This window comes from Ochotona curzoniae, unplaced genomic scaffold, assembly GCF_017591425.1.
Source record: "Ochotona curzoniae isolate NIBS_2020 unplaced genomic scaffold, NIBS_Ocur_1.0 scaffold_2453, whole genome shotgun sequence".
Lineage (NCBI taxonomy): Eukaryota > Metazoa > Chordata > Mammalia > Lagomorpha > Ochotonidae > Ochotona > Ochotona curzoniae.
In genome coordinates, this window is record NW_024467094.1 from 10983526 (window position 1) to 11000789 (window position 17264).

A 17264-nucleotide genomic window follows, 5' to 3' on the forward strand; every position below is an offset into this window, starting at 1 on the left:
TCCACCTCCCCGGCCTTACCTTCCTCACACTGCTGTTCAAAGACCTGGTTTGAAAAAGTTCTGAAAACAATTATCTGTCAGCTTTCCCTCCCCCGTTCCTTGGGCGGCACCTGGGGTGGTTTCCCAAAGCCCCTGGGGGGCCTCCATGTACAGTTAGGGCTCCCCTCAGCCTTACTGTCTAAGCACTTCTTACCTCGCTTAAAATCCAGCAGAAACCAGCGGTAACAGAAGTAGAAGTGGGTGTAGTCCCCATTTTGATGCATCAGTTCAAACAGCTCTGAGTCCAGGATCTGAGTGGAGGAAGAGGGAGGGCCTGGCCAGAAGCCGCCTCTGCGCCTCCCACCCTCTAGGCCAGGAACCCAAGGTGGGTACTGGGTGGTTGTCTTGTTTCCAGAGCTGTACTCTCCACTCCTGGGTGGCCAGAGGCTGGGCTCAGGGCCCTGCTCCACAATACCCATCCCATCCTGGCTTTAATCCTTGTGGAGTTCAAGGCTGTCAGGCATCTACACAGCCATACCCCTCGATTTGTAATAATGAAAACAGCAGCCTTGGGAACAGCCCCTGGCCCCCCTGTGCTGATGGAGTGAGCAGCTCTGGGCTGCCTGCCCTCATGCCCAGGACCACCTGTATAGCTCACCTGGATGAGGGAGCGCATGTTGGCAAAGTGGGTGTCCATGGCGCCCCCGTTGGGGAAGTTCTGGCTCATCCTCTTCATGAGGTGGCTGAAGCAGCTGTAGGTCAGCTGATCTGAGGAGGACCTGAGTGAGGCCGGCAGGGCAGTGGCCCCCGGAGTCCACCTTCCAGACTCGGCTGGCTCCTTTCCCTTGCTCCAGCTCCAGTCTGCCCAATCCCAGCATGACATGGGAATTCCCATCCCTCACCATTGTCCAAGACGACCAGGAGAGGCGCCAGCAGGTCACACATGCCTTGCACATAGCCCACATCCAGGTGTTCCCACACATAGCTGCAAGGTCAGGGACAAAGTTACTACGGCCTCTGGGCCCCTAAGGAGAAAGCGCATGCCCTGAAGTCAGCCTTCCCACCCCCCTAAAGCATTCATTGGGAGGGGACAAGCCCATGCCCTGCCTCCAGCACACTCAAGGAAAGACACCCAAGGCCATCGTGGCTTGGAATTTGGGCAGAGGAAGGAAAGCAGGTAATGCTTCCTTGAAAGTGTGGTCGAAGCTGCGATCCAGGGGACATCTCAGGATGTAGGCAGGGGTAGAGGCCGTTACAGAAGAGAAGCTTCCCAGAGAGAGGGGGCCCAGTGTGACAGGATCCCCGAGAGAGGTGGCCTCCTCAGACTGAACGTCTCCTCCCGCAGCCCTGTAGCCCCGCCCCACAGAGGCACCTGCACATGATGTCTCGAAGCCTCTCGAGGTTTGGGGGTGTGAAGTACCAGTAGTTGCGGTCACATCTCTGCACATCTTTGTCTATGCGGTGCAGATTTAAGGCCACGGTGTCCAGTAATTCTATCTGGAAGTGCGGAAGGCCCTTGGGTGAGACTGGCCAGTTCTTCCCAGATGCCTAAAGACATGCAGCGGGACAGGAAAGGCAGGGACCCAGAGAGCAGGGCCCAGGCTCTTCTATGCTAGAATGGTCACCCACCAGCCCAGCCTGAGCCTCGGGATGTCAGGGGGCTAGCTAGGAGCAGTGCCCAAGAATGTCCACCTACAGTGTAGGCAGCAGCACACACAGCCTCTAGCTCACTGGCCTGTGGCGCCTCCTCCTGGCTGGGATCCTGGGGCCTGGAGAAAGTGTGGACTGCAGGGATAGGGTCGTTGGTGGAGCCTTCCTCTCCAGCACCGTCCTCTTCAAAGCCCACATTCGGCCCCTCATCCAGGCTCGACTGGATGCCGGAGGCCACGGAGTAGTTGCGAGAGGATGGCAGACCCGAGTCTGGAGAGTCGAACTCTACTGACTGCTGCTCCCCGGCGGGGCCAGGGCTCCCCGCTCCTGCTCCCGGTTCCAGCTTGACTCTGGGATCATCGGGGCCCTGTGCCCCTGGGGGCTCCAGATCGTCCACAGAGATGAACACCTGGGAGGGGGGAAAAGGAAGGAGGGAAGGAACGTGGACACACGGTGGCTCCTACCTGCACACCAGGACTTTGCGGCAGCCCTCGCCTCCGCCCCGGGTCAGAATGGAGCCAGGAAGGAGAGTTTTCACACCCCATCCACCTACTCATGGCCTCTAGCTTGGCCACCCTGAGCACTAGGCTGGCTTCTGACCCAGCTGACTGGTAGAGAAATAAGGGTCTGGGCAAATGTGAGGAGCCCAGGCTCAGCCCTGTCCTGTCCCTGCTATGGTCTGGTCGCTGGATGCCGGTTCCAGCTAAGTCTCATCCCAAACTTGAAGCCGGCAGAGCTTCCTTGGTGTGGTGGCTTGGTATGTCTGCTGGGCCAGAGGTCTTAGGAAAAACGGGATTCTCTTTGTTTTCTGTATTTAGTTTTCTGTATTGTGTCAGCAAGACACAAACTTCTGAAGCACATACCTACTTGGTCACATTGGCCTTCAGACATACAGACAGGGTAGGAAGTGAAGGGAAACCTACTTCACTTGTCCCTGGAAGGTAACTAGCAAGGATAGTCCAGGGAGATTAACACAGGCTTCTCCTGTCTGGAACACAAAGGGAAAGAGGGGTGCTGAAAGTGGTTTTCACCTTGGGAAAGGAGCAAGACATGATGGGCAGGGCCCGTTAAGAGCCTTGGAATGGTGAGCTGGGTCTACCTGGGTCATCACAGGACTCAAACCCAGGCAGAACAAGAGGGTACGTATCAACAAGAGATCAAGAACGTAGAACATGTAAAGGGAGGGTTGCCTTGCTGGCTATGATACTGCGTTTCTTCCAGTCTTGCTCCAGCTGGGATGCTTTCTGTTCCTAGTAAAAATACGGTGAAGTGACAAGAACATGCATGACCCAAAGAAGGAATTTCAAAGAAGAAAACACATAAATTAATACACAGAATGCCCTTAAAAATGGAACTTGTCCATGCTAGAGCTCTAAGCTGGCGTCTCTAGAAGTAGGGGTGGTGCTGGGAGGAACGACACACTCGCACTGTGATCCAGCACTGATCAGGGAGACAGACACCCTGAGGGGACCACCCCAGGTGCCCCTTGGTTTCTGACAAAAGTCCCAGCAAGCCCACCTTTCCCTACTTGTAAAAGGAAGTATCATGCACTAAGACATCTTATTCCTACAACACCCAGGGAATTCTCAACTTTTCAGGCCAAGAAATTAACACACAGGCCCTAAGCTTTTCTCCCAGGGCTCCGCTGCCAGTCTGTTAAAAGCCAGGCTAGTGTGCAAAACGCTGGTGGTCCCTACAGGTGCCCCGCCCCCAGACCCCGTCTGGCTCACGTCGTTGCTGATGGTGGAGTCACGGTGGAGGAGGCGCTGCACATGGCTGTCAATGCTGCTGCCCGAGGAGAACTTGGTGAGCGTGGTGGGGTGAGCCTCCCGCTCCCGTTGCCTCACCACTGCCTCACAGGCCTTCCACTCCGCCAACACCTGCTGGTACCTTGCTGCCACCACTGCGTCCACCTATACTCAGACCACGGTGTGACCATGAGGGATGCATGAGCCAGGCCCTCCTCTCCAGAGGCTGGGCAGGCACTGGACCTGTGGCTCCCAGCCAGTTGCAAGGGCCGAGGTGGCTACAGGTCGAGTAGGGCTGGGGAGAGGCCCTGGGGGCTGCTTGGCTAACACCCTCCTCCTGCCAGGTGCCTGTTCCAGATGAGAAGGGCTAAGGCTTCCCTGGGGCCCTTGGCCCAGCTGCCCAGCTCCCGAGCCCATGGGCACAGGGTTGCCTACCTGCTCCATCTCCTTCTTGCTCATGCCAAACTTGTAGTGACCCAGCAGGAAGGGCCAGACGTCCTTGCGGATCTCATGCTCCACGCCTCCATAGTAAACTTGCCGCAGCAGCTCCAGCTCCTTGTAGTTCTGAGGACCCGGGGGGGAAGGGTGAAGACTGTGTGGCTCCTGTGGTCTCTTTAGCCCAGGTGGGCGCTTCTGTCACTCTGCTGAAGCCCATGCAAGTCCTGCTTGGGACAGCTATATCCTTCCGAGGTTATAATGTGATGGCATCCAGTGCCCCTCCCCTCCCATCTAGAGCAGGAGAAGGAGCCCAGATACATGGAAAGACAAGTTCAAGGTAACAGCTCAGATCTTTCGTGTAGACCCATCAGCTCAGCTATAGGATGATGAGTCAAGTCACCTCCAGTCACCCATTTTGGCCTGCAACCCCATCTCTGAATGCCCACTCGGCCTATGAAAGCTGCTCCCACAGCTCTCCTTGCTGCCAGCTCCAGCTCCACGACTGGCTTCTGAGCACAGAACTCGTTCTAGAATGCACACCTTTTTGTCCTTCTGATACTTGCTCCACACGTCCTTGGTGAGACCCCCTGAGGCCCCAGGGGGCCGGTCAGGTGGGATGATGTTGTGATGCACCAGTGCCGACAGGTGAGTCCGGACCGTGGACAGGTGGCGGCAGTAGGCCAGCCCTGCAAGGAAGGGGCATGCGGTGGGTGTGGGAGGCTATGACTGAGGTGCCTCCCTTGGCGGTCAGCCCCGCACAGCCCCACCCCACCGCACACTCACAGCCATAGAAAGCCCGGGACACGATCTGTCTCTTCATGCTCTCACACAGCAGCCGGAGGGGTAACCTGTGGGGACAACCTGGCTCAGAGGGAGGGGAATGTGGCCCCTCTGGTGGGAGGAGGACAAGAAGGAAGGACATTCTTGTGGGGGTTAGGAAAGCAAGTGGGGTAGCAGAACCCTCAGCATGGAAGCCACCAGTGGGTACCCCATCATCCTGCCAGGCACTCTGGACAGAGCTGGCCCCCAACCACCCAATGGTCTTGGGCAACTAACTTTACATTAGTGAACCTTGGTTTCCTCATGTGAAAATGGAGACTGCCCTTTGCCCAGACAGACAGCCTGCCAGCAACATCCATGTCCACACTGTACCTACTGCGTGCTGGGCATAGCCCTGAGCATTCACTTGGGTTATATTTCATTTAGTGCCAATGAGTCCCTTAAGAAACAGGCAATAATATCCTCATTTTATAGACGAGGAAACAGGTTCTGAAATGGAATAGAGAGGCTCCTAGACACTCAGCTACTAGACAAACTGGTGGCAGAAGTGAAATGTGAAATGTGAACTCAAGCATGTACAAGTCCAGCGGCCACCCTGTGTCATGCAAGTGATGCAGTCCCTAAGAACAGACAGACACACGTGATTGGACACGGCAGGGGAAGGCTGGTGTCCCGGCACTGCTCACTCACCGGTCGGGGACACAGCGGCAGTGGCAGGGGGCTGTGCATGGGCAGCTGCTGCAGGAACAGGAGAGGCACGAGCCCTGGCTGCACAGGGGCTCCAGGCGCCAGGCTGGCAGGCTGGGCCCAAAGCCTTGCATCTCGATCATGTCGCCAGCATCTGAAGGCAGGAAGGGGGCTGAGGTCAGCCCAACAGGTCAACTCCCCCAGGTACCCTGCAGCATGCCCACCTCTGTGCTCAGAGCTGCAGCATGAGGCCACCTGTTGGAAAATTACAAGGATGGTGCCTGCCAGATGCGGAGCCCAGAGATGGACAAGGGGGTTGGGAGGGGATCTTGGAGAGGGTTGGCAAGGTCAAGGTGTCTCTGCATGTGGCAAAGTACTTAGACCAAATCGTGGACCAATGTGTGTGTCTGTCTCCATCTTGCTACCAGCAAACACTTGCTTTTCTAGAGGGAAGGGAAAGAAAGCAATGGCAGAGCAAGAGCCACCTCGCTTGCCTTTTCAGCCTGGGTCTCTTGGGAGAGCACTGAGATGCTGGACAGCTGCTCAGGGTGCTTCCAGCCCCGAACCCTCCCTTCCAGGGCACTCTCCAGCAAAGTCCCTGAAGGATCTCACAGGCCTTGCTTTTCTGAGGGATTCTGGAACTGACCAGTGGCTAAGTAGGAACTGTGCTCCCTGCCCAGGCCACGTGCCCCTGTTGCCAGTTTGCCTGGACCCTGTCTGATTCCCCATTCTCGCCTTGTCTAACTGAACTCAGCATGGTGATCTCCTGGAAACAGGGAAGTGAAAGGAAGAGCAGAATTTTCAGGGTTTTCAGGCTGCTCTAGGCACACAGGCACACCCTCCAACCGCCAGTCACAGAAGAACATGCCCAGGTGCGGGTTCTGGAGGTGGGCTCCTGGGGGCCTACACCGACTGCAGACACACAGCCTTCACCACCAGCTCCGCTGGCTGAACCAGAGCTCAAGACCCTGGGGGGAGCTTCCAGAGTGTGAGGGGGACGCTGGCATGGCCAGAGAGCCATGGTGATGAAGCAAAGGGAGAGCAGGAAGTGAGAGGGGCTGGGGCTGAGACCGGAAAGGAGAGCGAGCAGAGTAAAGAGCAAGGAAAGGGAGAGCTGTGTGCTGAGGCCTCCCTCTCAAGGGCCTTGTCTCAGCCAGATTGGTGTGGCCCTGCCTCAGCTTGGGCCCTTGCCGGCTTTTGGTAGAAGACAAGCTCTAGGCTGAGCTGGGCACCCTAGGATCTCGTTAGGGATTGCCGCTGCCTTGGCCCCGGGGCTTTCTCGTCCAGACCCAGGGCTAGGGTTTTGATCCATGTCTGGCCCTTCAGCTCCACCAGGAGGCAAATTAAGGGAATGTGTTTTGTGAGGAGGGGGCTGAGGCTCTGAGAGCGAGGGAATTGAAGCCATGCTCGAGACTCAGGGGATCAGAGAGGGAGGGGATGGGTGCAGGTGGGGGAGGTGGGGCAGGACCCAGTTCCTGCCCCTGCAGCAGGCAGGAGAGGCCAGTCTTGGGGGGAGCTGGGGGTGGGGATAGGCCCAGCTGGGCAGGCAGCAGGCAACAGGCGGGAAGGCAAGAAGGGCAAGGGGTGCAGAGGGTGGGCACCAAGGAAAAGCAGCTCATGCCTGAAAGCAGGGCCCAACCAAGGCTGATCTCCTGGGTCAATGCTCTTCACCTTAATTCTCCAGGAGCTGAACCTGCCAGCTCTGAACACTCTGTCTCTCTGAGTGTGCCCCGTGTGACAGCGGGAGCTCTGCAGTGCCTGGCTGAGGGGCAGCAGCTGGACGGGATCTGCCGGGTCAGTTTGGACTCTGACTCTCCCCTCTGAGCATGAGGACAAACAGCCAGTGTGGGTGAACCCCACAGCCCCTAAGACTCCGAGTGAAAGGTACCTGGCCTGGAGCAGAATTAGAGTGAACAGCATCTCTGCTCTGGGGGTGGGATGGGGGAGGGGAAGGAGGGGAAGGAGGCAGCAGGAACAGAAGGGGAAGGGGGAGGAGGGAGAGGAGATCTGGACACCCGCCACTTGATTTACATGCACAAGTCAAGCATGTTGCAGGCCTGAAAAGCAACGGCTAGCAGAACGGCCTCCACAGTGTTGTCATTATGGACTGGAGCGGAGCTGGTGGCCCCCACCACCACACGGACCCCCAGCACCTATGGACTTGCCTCTCTTGCCCACCTGCTTTCCCAAGGGCTGGGGACTGAGCGGTTGTTCACTTAGTTTAGCCCCTGAGTTCCCTGAGAGGATACCCAGACAAGCCTTGAGGCTTCTAAGCCCCATGGAGCTGGAACATTCTCCGATTCCACAGGCTTTAGTCCTGTGACTAGCTGGGGATGGCCTCTCTATTGCCAAGTGTGCCAAGATCCTCCGGCCTGACTATTGGCTCAGGATGTAAGCAGGCACTCTGTGTGCAGGGCTCAACTTTCCCATTCTGCTCCAAGGCAGTTAGCCGGTAAATAAGCATCAGCCCCAGGTCCAGGTTTGGAAGGAACCAGATGGCAGGCATGTGTGCAGCAACAAAGATGAAAATTAGGATGCTCTCCTCTGGGCCTGGCTCACAGACTTGTATTGGAAGGGCTGAGAGGGAGGGCGAGCCTGGAGGTGGGCCAGGTGGCAGAAGAAAGGTTGGCTAATGGTGTGCTAAGCATGTGCTAGGCCACGGGTCTGGCTGCTCAGGGGTGCAGAGATGAATTACCGGCTTCACATCTGAGTTAAGGAATGGTAGAAGAAAGGGGGGGATGTGATATATTCTGTGGTCTCTCCAACAGGGGCAAGGAAGGAGTAGGAGCTATTGATTCTATGGGATAGGATTGGGTGGGAAGGGCCAGATCTTCAGGAGGGCTGGCCTCAGCCTCTTCCCATCCAACCTTTCCTTGTACATTCTGTCTGAGCCTCACAGACCCCTTGGCTTCACTGAGCTCCAAGTGAGTGGGTGCCCTCCTCGCCAACCCAAGAAAGATGGGTAGTGACAGAGGACTACTGAGGGACTGCGGGCATGGGGCTGTGTCATTTCTAAAAAGAGGACCTCTGCAAATCACACTTTGCAGTCCACAAGAGCGGAGACATTCTTGTCTTCCATCCCCAGGCACACATGAGGAGTCAGAACTGTGGGATGGCAAGATGCTTGCTCAAAGCCCCCATCAGCGCACTGGGGATACACCTGAGCCCGTGCGCCAGTATTTCCATGTTTCATGCCAAGCTACCAAGCCATGCCTGCAGGGAAGACTGAACCCTGAGAAGTCTTCCTTGGTGCTTCCAATTCCTCACCTGACCACAGGACTCAGTGTTGCCTGTCCAGTCTCTATTCCTGTCCCAGGAAGGACCCAGCACCTCTGTCCTGTTTCTAAGTCAGGCATCAGAGATACAGGGCTTTTGGCCCAATCAGCACAAAGAAACGGGCCTCCATCTGGCAATGGCCAGCGTGACTCCCAGGAAGAGGAATGGGCTCGGACAGCCATGGAAGGTGCCTGCACAGGAGGCAATGCATACCAGACCTTCCCATCAGCAGCTTCTCTTCCCCTCAGGCATGAGGACCCCCCTCCCTGAGTCCAGAGCTACTCTCTCCTCTTGCTGGCACTGTTTGCCCTCCCTCCGCCTTTCCTGACCTGCCTGCTGATGGAAGGGCACTGCTCTGGGTGCAAGTCCCCTAATGCCAACACTGCCGTTCGAGCCCGTGCGGTGGGTGGCAGGTGGGCCCAGGAGGGTGGGGTGGGGGACAAGGTGGGTCAGGGAGAGGGGAAGGATAAAAACCTTTCATCGGATTGGGAGCTGTGAGGTTCCGCGAGCAGATCATTGAGAGCATCGCGTGGAGTTTATCCTCCTCTTCCTCATCATCGTCCACCGAGGCCGCGCGGCTGGCCGCTAGGTGGTGGTAGTTAATAGTGACTGCTCAAAGAGAAGAGCGAGAGAGGCGGAAGCATGAGGACTCTAGTCCCTGGGCAGGAGGGACCTGACTCCCTCTGGAGCTGAGTGGAATGAAGATGGGATCACCTGGAACCTGGAGGGAATACAAGGACCTCAGAGCTCTTTCACTGGCTTATTTGGGAGAGTGTGGAAGCAGGCAAGGGGGCCGGAAGCAGTTCCCCAGCTTCATTCTTCAGAGACCCATACCAGGAGGAACAGAAGAGACCGAGGAGGGGACGCACAAGGCGGGCCTGGCACTCGGGAGCTCCCAGCCCTGGCAGAGGCTGGGCTGGCTGGCTGTCGGCTGACAGTTCCCACTCATGCTCCAGTCATGGGCAGGCTGGACCGAATCTGATGATTACCCCTAAATTCTTCTTCTCCCCAAGGGTTTTCCAGTGCTGCCCTCTAGGAACACAAGTTATGGCTCTATAGTGAGGCTGGCCGGCTCCCTGGGGCGGTGGTCCTTGTCGTGACCAGATTTGGAGAATGCCAAGGATTGAAGGAACACAGGGATTGAATAATCAAAACCAAGCAACATCCAGTGATAAAACACTAGGTTTGCAAACACATTCCGGCAAAAGCTGTGTCTCTGCCAGTCACGTGTGAGAGGGAAGTGAGAACCCCCATATCTCGTGCCCTCTGAACCTGTGAGGATGATTTTTGCTGTGGCTGTCTTTGTGCCATCCAGGGCATCTGCCCACTGATGCAGAGACAACTTGTTGACAACTCTTTGGCACCAGTTAGAAAATGTGGAAGCAGGAGGAGGTGTGGCTGGCATTTGTTGCTCTGGGTTGGTAAGTTCTCTGAACTCAGCCACAAATAAAGCACGTCTGGCCTGGAGCATCTCTGGGGTAGCAGCAGCACCCTGACTACGGAGGGGACTTTGATGTTGGCAGACACAGATGGACAGGCTCCTGGGGCCTGGGGCTACGTGTCCAGGGTAGGGGTTGGTCCATAAGGGCTGAGGCACTTCAGGCTGCCCAGCGTCCAAAGTCCCCTGTGCGGTTTCAAGTCTCTGCCCTCTTCAGACGCAAGACACTAATTCAGCTCCAGCTCCTTTCATGGGCAGTCAGTTAGAGGAGGGCTGGGGCTGTGGAGGGGTCAGTGCATATGTGTGCCATGCAAAAAGGAGTGCTGGGCCCATATTCAGGCCACCTGGTAGGGGTCAGGTGGCAGGCTGAGAAGAATAGATCCCCCTCCACTTTCTATTTCTAGTCTTTCCACATTTCTCTTCTGGGACAGGACATGAGAGGATGACTAAGAGAATCTTAGATGTGATTCCTGGGTCTGCTGAGGCAAGAGTATGCGGATAAGGAGTGAGGCCAGCTGTGCAGAAGTGGGGTGACTCTGCGTGGGGGTGATCAAAGGAAGGTGAGCCCCTTGTCTGGACCAGCCCTGCCTGCTGCCCCATGGGGTGATGCTGTGCTCCCCACCTCCCTGTCCTGCCCGGAAGAAGCCTGGGAAACTCACTGTGCTCGTGCCTGTGCCCGGGGTAGATGATCCGGAACACGTAGTCTGTGGCCCGCCCCATGCCCAGCTCCTCCGCCTCTATGGACCGCATGCTGCTGCGTTTCCGTAGCTTGGGGAACACCTTCCCCTGTGGAAGGTGGAAGGTGATCAGCCTGGTTAGGGCACAGTCCCATCCATAGTCCCCTAAGAAGTCCTCGTGGGGAAAGAGTGGGAGGTGGGAAGAAGACCCATCCCACTCATCCTGGCACCTGCCTCCCCTTCTGCCCCAGCTCCCAGTCCCCCATGCCCTGAGGTACCTTCCCCTGTTGGGTCCAGAGTGGGGGCTCCAGCTGTCCTCGAGGGAGCAGCCCATTCTCCAGGCAGGACAGAAAGGACAGCAGGTGTCCTCCCGGTGGGAAGTGCAGTGGGGGCCTCTGGATGCCATCCTGGCTCACTAGCACAAGAGTGCCACCACTCTCTGGTGGGAGATGGGCAGCAAGCATAGGTCAATCAGGCAGGGTCCTCCTGGAGTAAGCGCCCCAGCCATCACCAAGGTCCCGACAGTCAGGCTGTGCAGCAGTGCACGCTGGACTGGAGCAGGATCCAGGGCCCTCATTGATAGGGACAGTGGCAGGACAAGAAGTACAGGTGCACAGCAGGGAGGAGGTCATCTCTGCCTGCCTCATCCCTACCCTGCAACGCCCAGGAGAATACAGGCTTACTTTGCTGGTGACAGTGGATGCAGACGATCTGACTGAAGGGTACCACCAGGGCATAGTCCCAGTAAACACTGGAAAGGAACGCCGTGATGTCATGAGACCTACCATCTTACCATCCTTAGCCCCTGCCCTCCTAGCCTTTGGAACCACCCTGAAGATACGATGATCATAGCCAAGCAGTGGCCTCAGCCAGCCTCGTCCTTCTGAGCCCCAGGCTGCCTCACAGCATTAAGTCTCAACCACCTACAGCTTGGCCCAGGCAAACTTCTCTGTGTCCAGGCTTGGCTCCATCTCAGAGAACTTGGGCTCTCTTGTGCTATAGCCCTGTAAGGAGGGAGGCCTGCTCCCTGGACCTGGCTGGATCTCCCCAGCCTCCCTTTCCCTGGCTCCTGGAAGCAAGTCCCAAAGCCCTCACCTCTTTTCCAGCTCGGAGTCTCCCAGAGTCCCGTTCATGAGCTGGTTGGGGGTCCACTTCAGAGTTAGACTCTCTGCAGACTGGTGCAGGGAGAGGTAGCCAGGCACAGCTTCCATGTCCTCCTTCTACAAGGAGAGACAAACCAGAAGATAGAGACAAGGAGAGGTGAACCCAGGGACCACTATGGGAATGGCTCTCAGTGGTTACAAGGGGAAGTCCTGATGGGCCTGTCACAAAGGCAGGGCACAAGGAAAGGAAAATAGGGCAGCATGGCAGCTCTGGGCATCTCTGCTTCTGCCTGGCCTTGTGCCACTGGCTCTATACCATCCGCCTCCTGTATGCCAGATATATCCTGGGCCAGCCATACCCAAGCTGTGCATCTACCCAGTCTACTGGCTGCCATTCCTACCCTTGGATGGCCTAGGTATCAGCCAGAGCAGATGCCATTCCTAGCTCCTGCCAAGTGAGGCTGGGCATGAATTGAATGAAACAGAGGTGGTGGTCAGAAGGGATCTTCCCCGAACACCTCCCACCCCCAGAGTTCTTTGGCAAAGCTCTTAGAAGAGGAACGACTGTGTCTAGAGGTTTCCAGTTCTGGGACCTGCAGAAGTGGGAGGCTCTGTGTGTGGGAGGCTCTGTGTGTGTGTGTGTGTGTGTGTGTGTGTGTGTGTGTGTGTGACTGAGCCTTCCTACCGGTTGCACCAGCACGTTGTTCTTGCCGTAGAGCAGCCGCGTCCTCGAATTCTGGTGCAGTGATTCCACGTACTCACGGGCGCAGGCAGCCAGCCTGTCCTCTGATGCACTGCCACTTGAGTGGCGCTTCCGGATCTGCACAAGAGCCACGGTTTAGCCCCTGACCTGGGGAAAACCCACTGAGGGCTGGAGAGCCCTCAGGTTTCTGTGCTAATCCGACCCTAGGGTCTGCCCTGATCTGTGTGTCCTCAGTCACTGTGAGTTCCAGCCATGAAGCAGCAGGGGTGTACCTGGCATTTCTGTAAGTCCTAGTGTGAGCAGAAGGCTCTCACGGGATATCCAGCAGGTCAGAGTAAGTCTAAGGCCAGTTTACCCACCCCACCCCACCCCCATAGACACACAGGCACAGACTGAATGATCACAGTCATGGAGAGGGGACACCTACCCCCAAAGCTGGGCGTTTGGCAGGAGAGTCCTGGCGATTGGGCGGACCGCGGATGCGGTGCCTCTGGACCAGCTCATCGGCAGAAGGGTCGGTCCAGTAGTGATCAGCTGTCTTGAGCTTTGTGTATTCCAAGGCACAGGGCCCCACTGTGAAGACAGGGTTGGTCAACTTAGATGGGGGCTCTGCTGGCACCTGCATCCTTGGCCCAGTGGCCATGCATGGACCTCTGTTCTCAGGCTCACCTAGAAGAGAGGCCAGGATCGGGCCAAACACAGGATCTGCTAGTAATGCCTCCTTCTCGTAGTACTTGCTGCCAAGAGAGACACAGAGGGTGACCATCAGGGTTTCTGTACTCATGCCAGGTTGGTCAAGCTCACCAAGTAGGGATAGCTGCTTGCAAAGACCAGATTTCTCCCAGTCACAAAGAAGAAATGAGTCTACAAGGGTGCCTAGTACAGTCTGGGCTTCAGAGGCTAAAAGGGGAGGTGGAGGCAGGCCTACAGGGTGTCATAAACAGGCATCCCAAGGGGGTGGGGCTGGAGGGCTGTTCAGGAGGGAGGCTGAGGAAGAGGTTGTTTGTGGGATGGGGCAGTCACCTGTAATTTTCCGCCAGGTACTGTACAACCCTGTCCAGAACTTTCTCGATGAGCGCTGTGCGTACCCATATGTGTTTCAAGGCTTGTGGGCTGAGGGCTGGGGCCTTCCCGCTGGCCGAGCCCTGTCTCCGCAGGGCCTCTTGGTTGCTTCCTGAGGGCTTCCTACAAACAGCAGAGGACTTCAGGAGAGAAAGGCCCAGAGGTCAACCCTAGGTCAGAGACATTGGGTTTGAACCTTGGTGCCACTAGACAGGAGCCCCCAAAGACTGACAAAGGCAGGGAGGTAAAGGTAGGGTACAGACAGCACCTGGCAGAGGCCAAGGCCCACCCTCAGGCTAACCCTTACCCAGAGATCAACATTCAAGGAACAGGCACTGGAAGCCAACCTTTGTGGGTCATCCTGGGGAGCAGTAAATACCAAACCGAAACAGCAGAAGGGAGGGCCCAGGGCTTACCTGCCGTCTACTTGCTGTTGCAGCTCCTGGACCTTTTGGCAAATCTCCCCAACCACTGGGCACGTCTTCCCCACCTTAGTGAACAGGGCTGCCATCTTGTCACTGCGCAGGAACCCAGCGGCACGGCGCCTCAGCTGATGCAGAAGGCAAGCCTCCACTGCCCCTGGGCCACAGAGAACAGCACCTGAGCCTGGGCCAGAGCAGGCATGCGGGGGAAACACTCCACTTTCCCACACCTGTGAACAGGCAGGCGCAGGCCAAGGACATGGACCCCATCTTCCTAACATGTCCTCCTGCTCCCCTTTCCTCCACGCCTGTCCAGTGTGGGCCTGAGAGCTCCAAGGTACATGTCTACATGGAGAGTACAGAGCGAGGCCCCAGGGAATGTGAGGATTGCGGCCCTTCCAGCTTGGCCTGGGTGGCTCCACTCCTGACCACAAGGGCAAGTAGGGACAGCACCTATGAGATAAGGAGACACAGCGTACACTTGCCCAGCAGCTGCCCTTGTAGACAGCGTGATGATATGGTTGCTAAGGAATGAGGTTCTGGAGATGAAATATTAATGAAGCCTTTGCAGAGATCAGAACCGACAGTGACCCCTGGATTACTGATGAGCCCAGGAGTTGAGAGGGATTTTTTTTTCCTTGCTGGAAGGATGTCCCTTTATTCATTCAAGCTTTTAGGGGCTAGACTTAATCCATCTGGAATCCTGCTCACCATGGAAAGATTCCTCAAAACGAAAGGGCTTGGTGAAGCAGGGCAGAGAGCTCTACTGGACTCACACAGGTTAGTAGGTGTGTCGGGGAAAGGTGGGACTTGGCACTGTTGAGGCCAAGCTGACTGCTTTTCAGATGTGAAGGGGAAGGTCAGAAAAGGGGAAGGGTTTTGATCACAGCCACACAGTGGCAGAGCCAGAACCAGGAGCCAGGGCCCCCATCCCTGGCCTAAGTCCCCTTCACTACCTCTAGGTGGATTTGGGGGGCACAAGGGCTGGGTGAGTTAGGAGAAGGTGCTTCCCTGTTGCAGATACTCTTTTTCATGAACTGGGAAGACAGAGCTGTGCTGGAGAGAGGGACTCAGGCACAACAGGGTCTGACCTTGCATTGGCTGTGTATTGCCTCCGAGGAATCTGGATCAGGGACTTAAAACTCTGAGCCTCAGCTCTGCCATCGGGGATGGGGGAAGCCCTACTAGGACTGGCATGAGGCAGGGCGCAAGGGTATGACATGAGGGGAGGCCTCATGTGGAACCCTTGGACAGGTGCACTCCAGGGAGGCACTCGCATCCATACCAGGCCCTCAATGCTCAACCTTCATGGTCACAGCCTGCTCCACAGTGAATGTCTAAGGGCAGGGTTTTCTGTAGAACCTCTCCTTGGTGGGAAGCAAGGGAGAGAGAAGGAAGAAGAAGAAGAAGAAGAAGAAGAAGAAGAAGAAGAAGAAAGAAGAAAGAAGAAGGAGGAGAGAGGAAGAGAGAGAGAGAGGGAGAGAGAGAGAAGCAGGTTACCTTGAAGGTGTGGAGAAGCTACTCTCTTCAGAACAGGTCAATTCAAGTTTATTTTGACCAGTACTGTTAGAATATGTGATGTGACTTAGGGAATAATTACTGAAAAGCAGAGGTACCTTGACTTCATTTTCAGGAATTGACAGAGTCACTACTGTTCTACCCTGGAGTTGTGTGTGGCACTCTCTCCTGGATTGAAACCAAAAGGCCCTGGGACCCCCCAGGACAGCCAGTGCAGAGCACCCTGGGAGGGGAAGCAGGCTGGAGCCCCTTGCGACTTGAGCCTTCCCCTCACAGCGTTTACACATCTGTGCACACATGTGCATGCGGACAGATGGACACCCACATACCAGGCACACGACAGGCACATGGGGAAGTCTTTGTGACTTGTGCCCACACATTCCTCTCCATGCCAATCTCCCTACCCCCATCCTCGTGTCCTGCAGGTCTTATGTGGTCCTGGGAAGAACTGCAAAGTGACTCTTTTGTCTCAGTTTCCTGGGGCTGGGGCTGCTGCAGTGACAAGCTTACACCTGTGGGGAGGCAGTCGCCATTTCCTGGAGTTGTATCCACCAGGCTGACTGGGGAGAGAAGCAGCACTGAAGAGAGCCAGCGTGGCAGCAGGTGGCAGCAGTCCTGCAGGGAATCATGTGCCTCTGTGTGATGTGACTAATTGCTGGGATAATGAGTCATTAGCCTTCCCACTTTCCCTAGGCGACTGCCAATGCGGTGAGGCCTGGGAGCTGGGGTGGCTAGCCCTGGCACTCTCATCCCACCTGGCCTTAGCCACCTTCCGGCAGTGTCAGCATGGGGTTATTTCGGGTGAATGGAGGAGTCCTCAGCAATGACTGCAATTGGGAATACTGAGAGAAGTGCAAACATCACACCCAGGGCCCCAGCTTCCCTCACGCCCTGTGTTGTTTCCCCAAGTAAGATGCCAGGCAATGTCTGGAGAAGGAAGGAATCCCTACACCCCTTGAGACCACTGCTCCTGGTATTCCTGAGCCAGTGTCAGCGGCCTCCATAGCTAGCGACTGTTTAAACCACACGTGTCCTGCTGCATTTCCACACCGCTATCCCCTCTGAAAATCGGCATATGGGATGAAAAGTGCTACTGTGTGTAGCATGGAGGCAAATAATAACAATAGTTACAATTGAGAACTATTATCCTGAGGGGGGTGGTTCTAGAAGGGCTTCTAGGGTTCAAAAGATGCTCTAAATTGTGTGCACTCCACATGCAAATTATTGATGCACTCCAGAAAGCACAGGTGACTGGGTGGGTTTGTTCCCCCCCATTTAGGATCCATGGCTTTCCGCTTCTACAAGAGGGTCTCTGAGCCTAGAAGCTTAAGAACCTCTGCAGTGATTGACGTACCCTCTCAAACACATAGAGGACATCACACTGAGAGCAGCCTGCAGAGCTACTGGCAATAGGGTCCCTGACCCCCTGCTGCTCTGAACCTGCTCCCTGGGAAGGCCTTCCAGTCTGATGAAGTAGGACCCCAGGGAGAAGTGCTCAGAGAGGCCCAACCTCTCGACTAACAGCCTAGCACAACTCTAGGGCCTTACCCACCTTTGTGTTAAGGTCTGTTCATGACTCTATACCCAAGGGAGAGGGCCATGGCAGAAGATTCACACCCACAGGCTAATGCCCAAGTAAGCTGACCCCACTTGCCTGTTAACTGAGCTATGTGGGCCCTGGGTCCCCAGCCAGGAGGGCTTTGGGGGTCCCCTGTCCCAGTAGGTCTGGGCATGACCTATAGTCATCTGGGTGTACCACAAGGTGACAGCCCTGACATCATCT

The 17264-nt window shown here is 56.2% G+C and overlaps 1 protein-coding gene across 2 annotated transcripts in view; it reads right to left on the reverse strand.

Annotated features, from left to right (window-relative positions):
• SGSM2 (small G protein signaling modulator 2) overlaps positions 1-17264 on the reverse strand; it is a 32323-nt gene that overhangs the window by 759 nt on the left and 14300 nt on the right. The window contains exons 3-22 of one of the 2 annotated variants that reach the window (XM_041001282.1): positions 13958-14120; positions 13503-13664; positions 13149-13216; positions 12907-13052; positions 12462-12596; positions 11769-11893; positions 11357-11424; positions 10952-11112; positions 10656-10782; positions 9033-9167; positions 5286-5436; positions 4599-4663; positions 4356-4501; positions 3813-3941; positions 3360-3542; positions 1676-2038; positions 1352-1476; positions 882-964; positions 638-747; positions 194-290 (exon numbers count right to left, since the gene is read on the reverse strand). In XM_041001282.1, coding sequence (XP_040857216.1) covers positions 194-290; positions 638-747; positions 882-964; positions 1352-1476; positions 1676-2038; positions 3360-3542; positions 3813-3941; positions 4356-4501; positions 4599-4663; positions 5286-5436; positions 9033-9167; positions 10656-10782; positions 10952-11112; positions 11357-11424; positions 11769-11893; positions 12462-12596; positions 12907-13052; positions 13149-13216; positions 13503-13664; positions 13958-14120 — 2742 coding nt within the window. The remainder of the gene's footprint in view (positions 1-193; positions 291-637; positions 748-881; positions 965-1351; positions 1477-1675; positions 2039-3359; positions 3543-3812; positions 3942-4355; positions 4502-4598; positions 4664-5285; positions 5437-9032; positions 9168-10655; positions 10783-10951; positions 11113-11356; positions 11425-11768; positions 11894-12461; positions 12597-12906; positions 13053-13148; positions 13217-13502; positions 13665-13957; positions 14121-17264) is intronic. The other variant, XM_041001283.1, reaches the window with a different exon arrangement.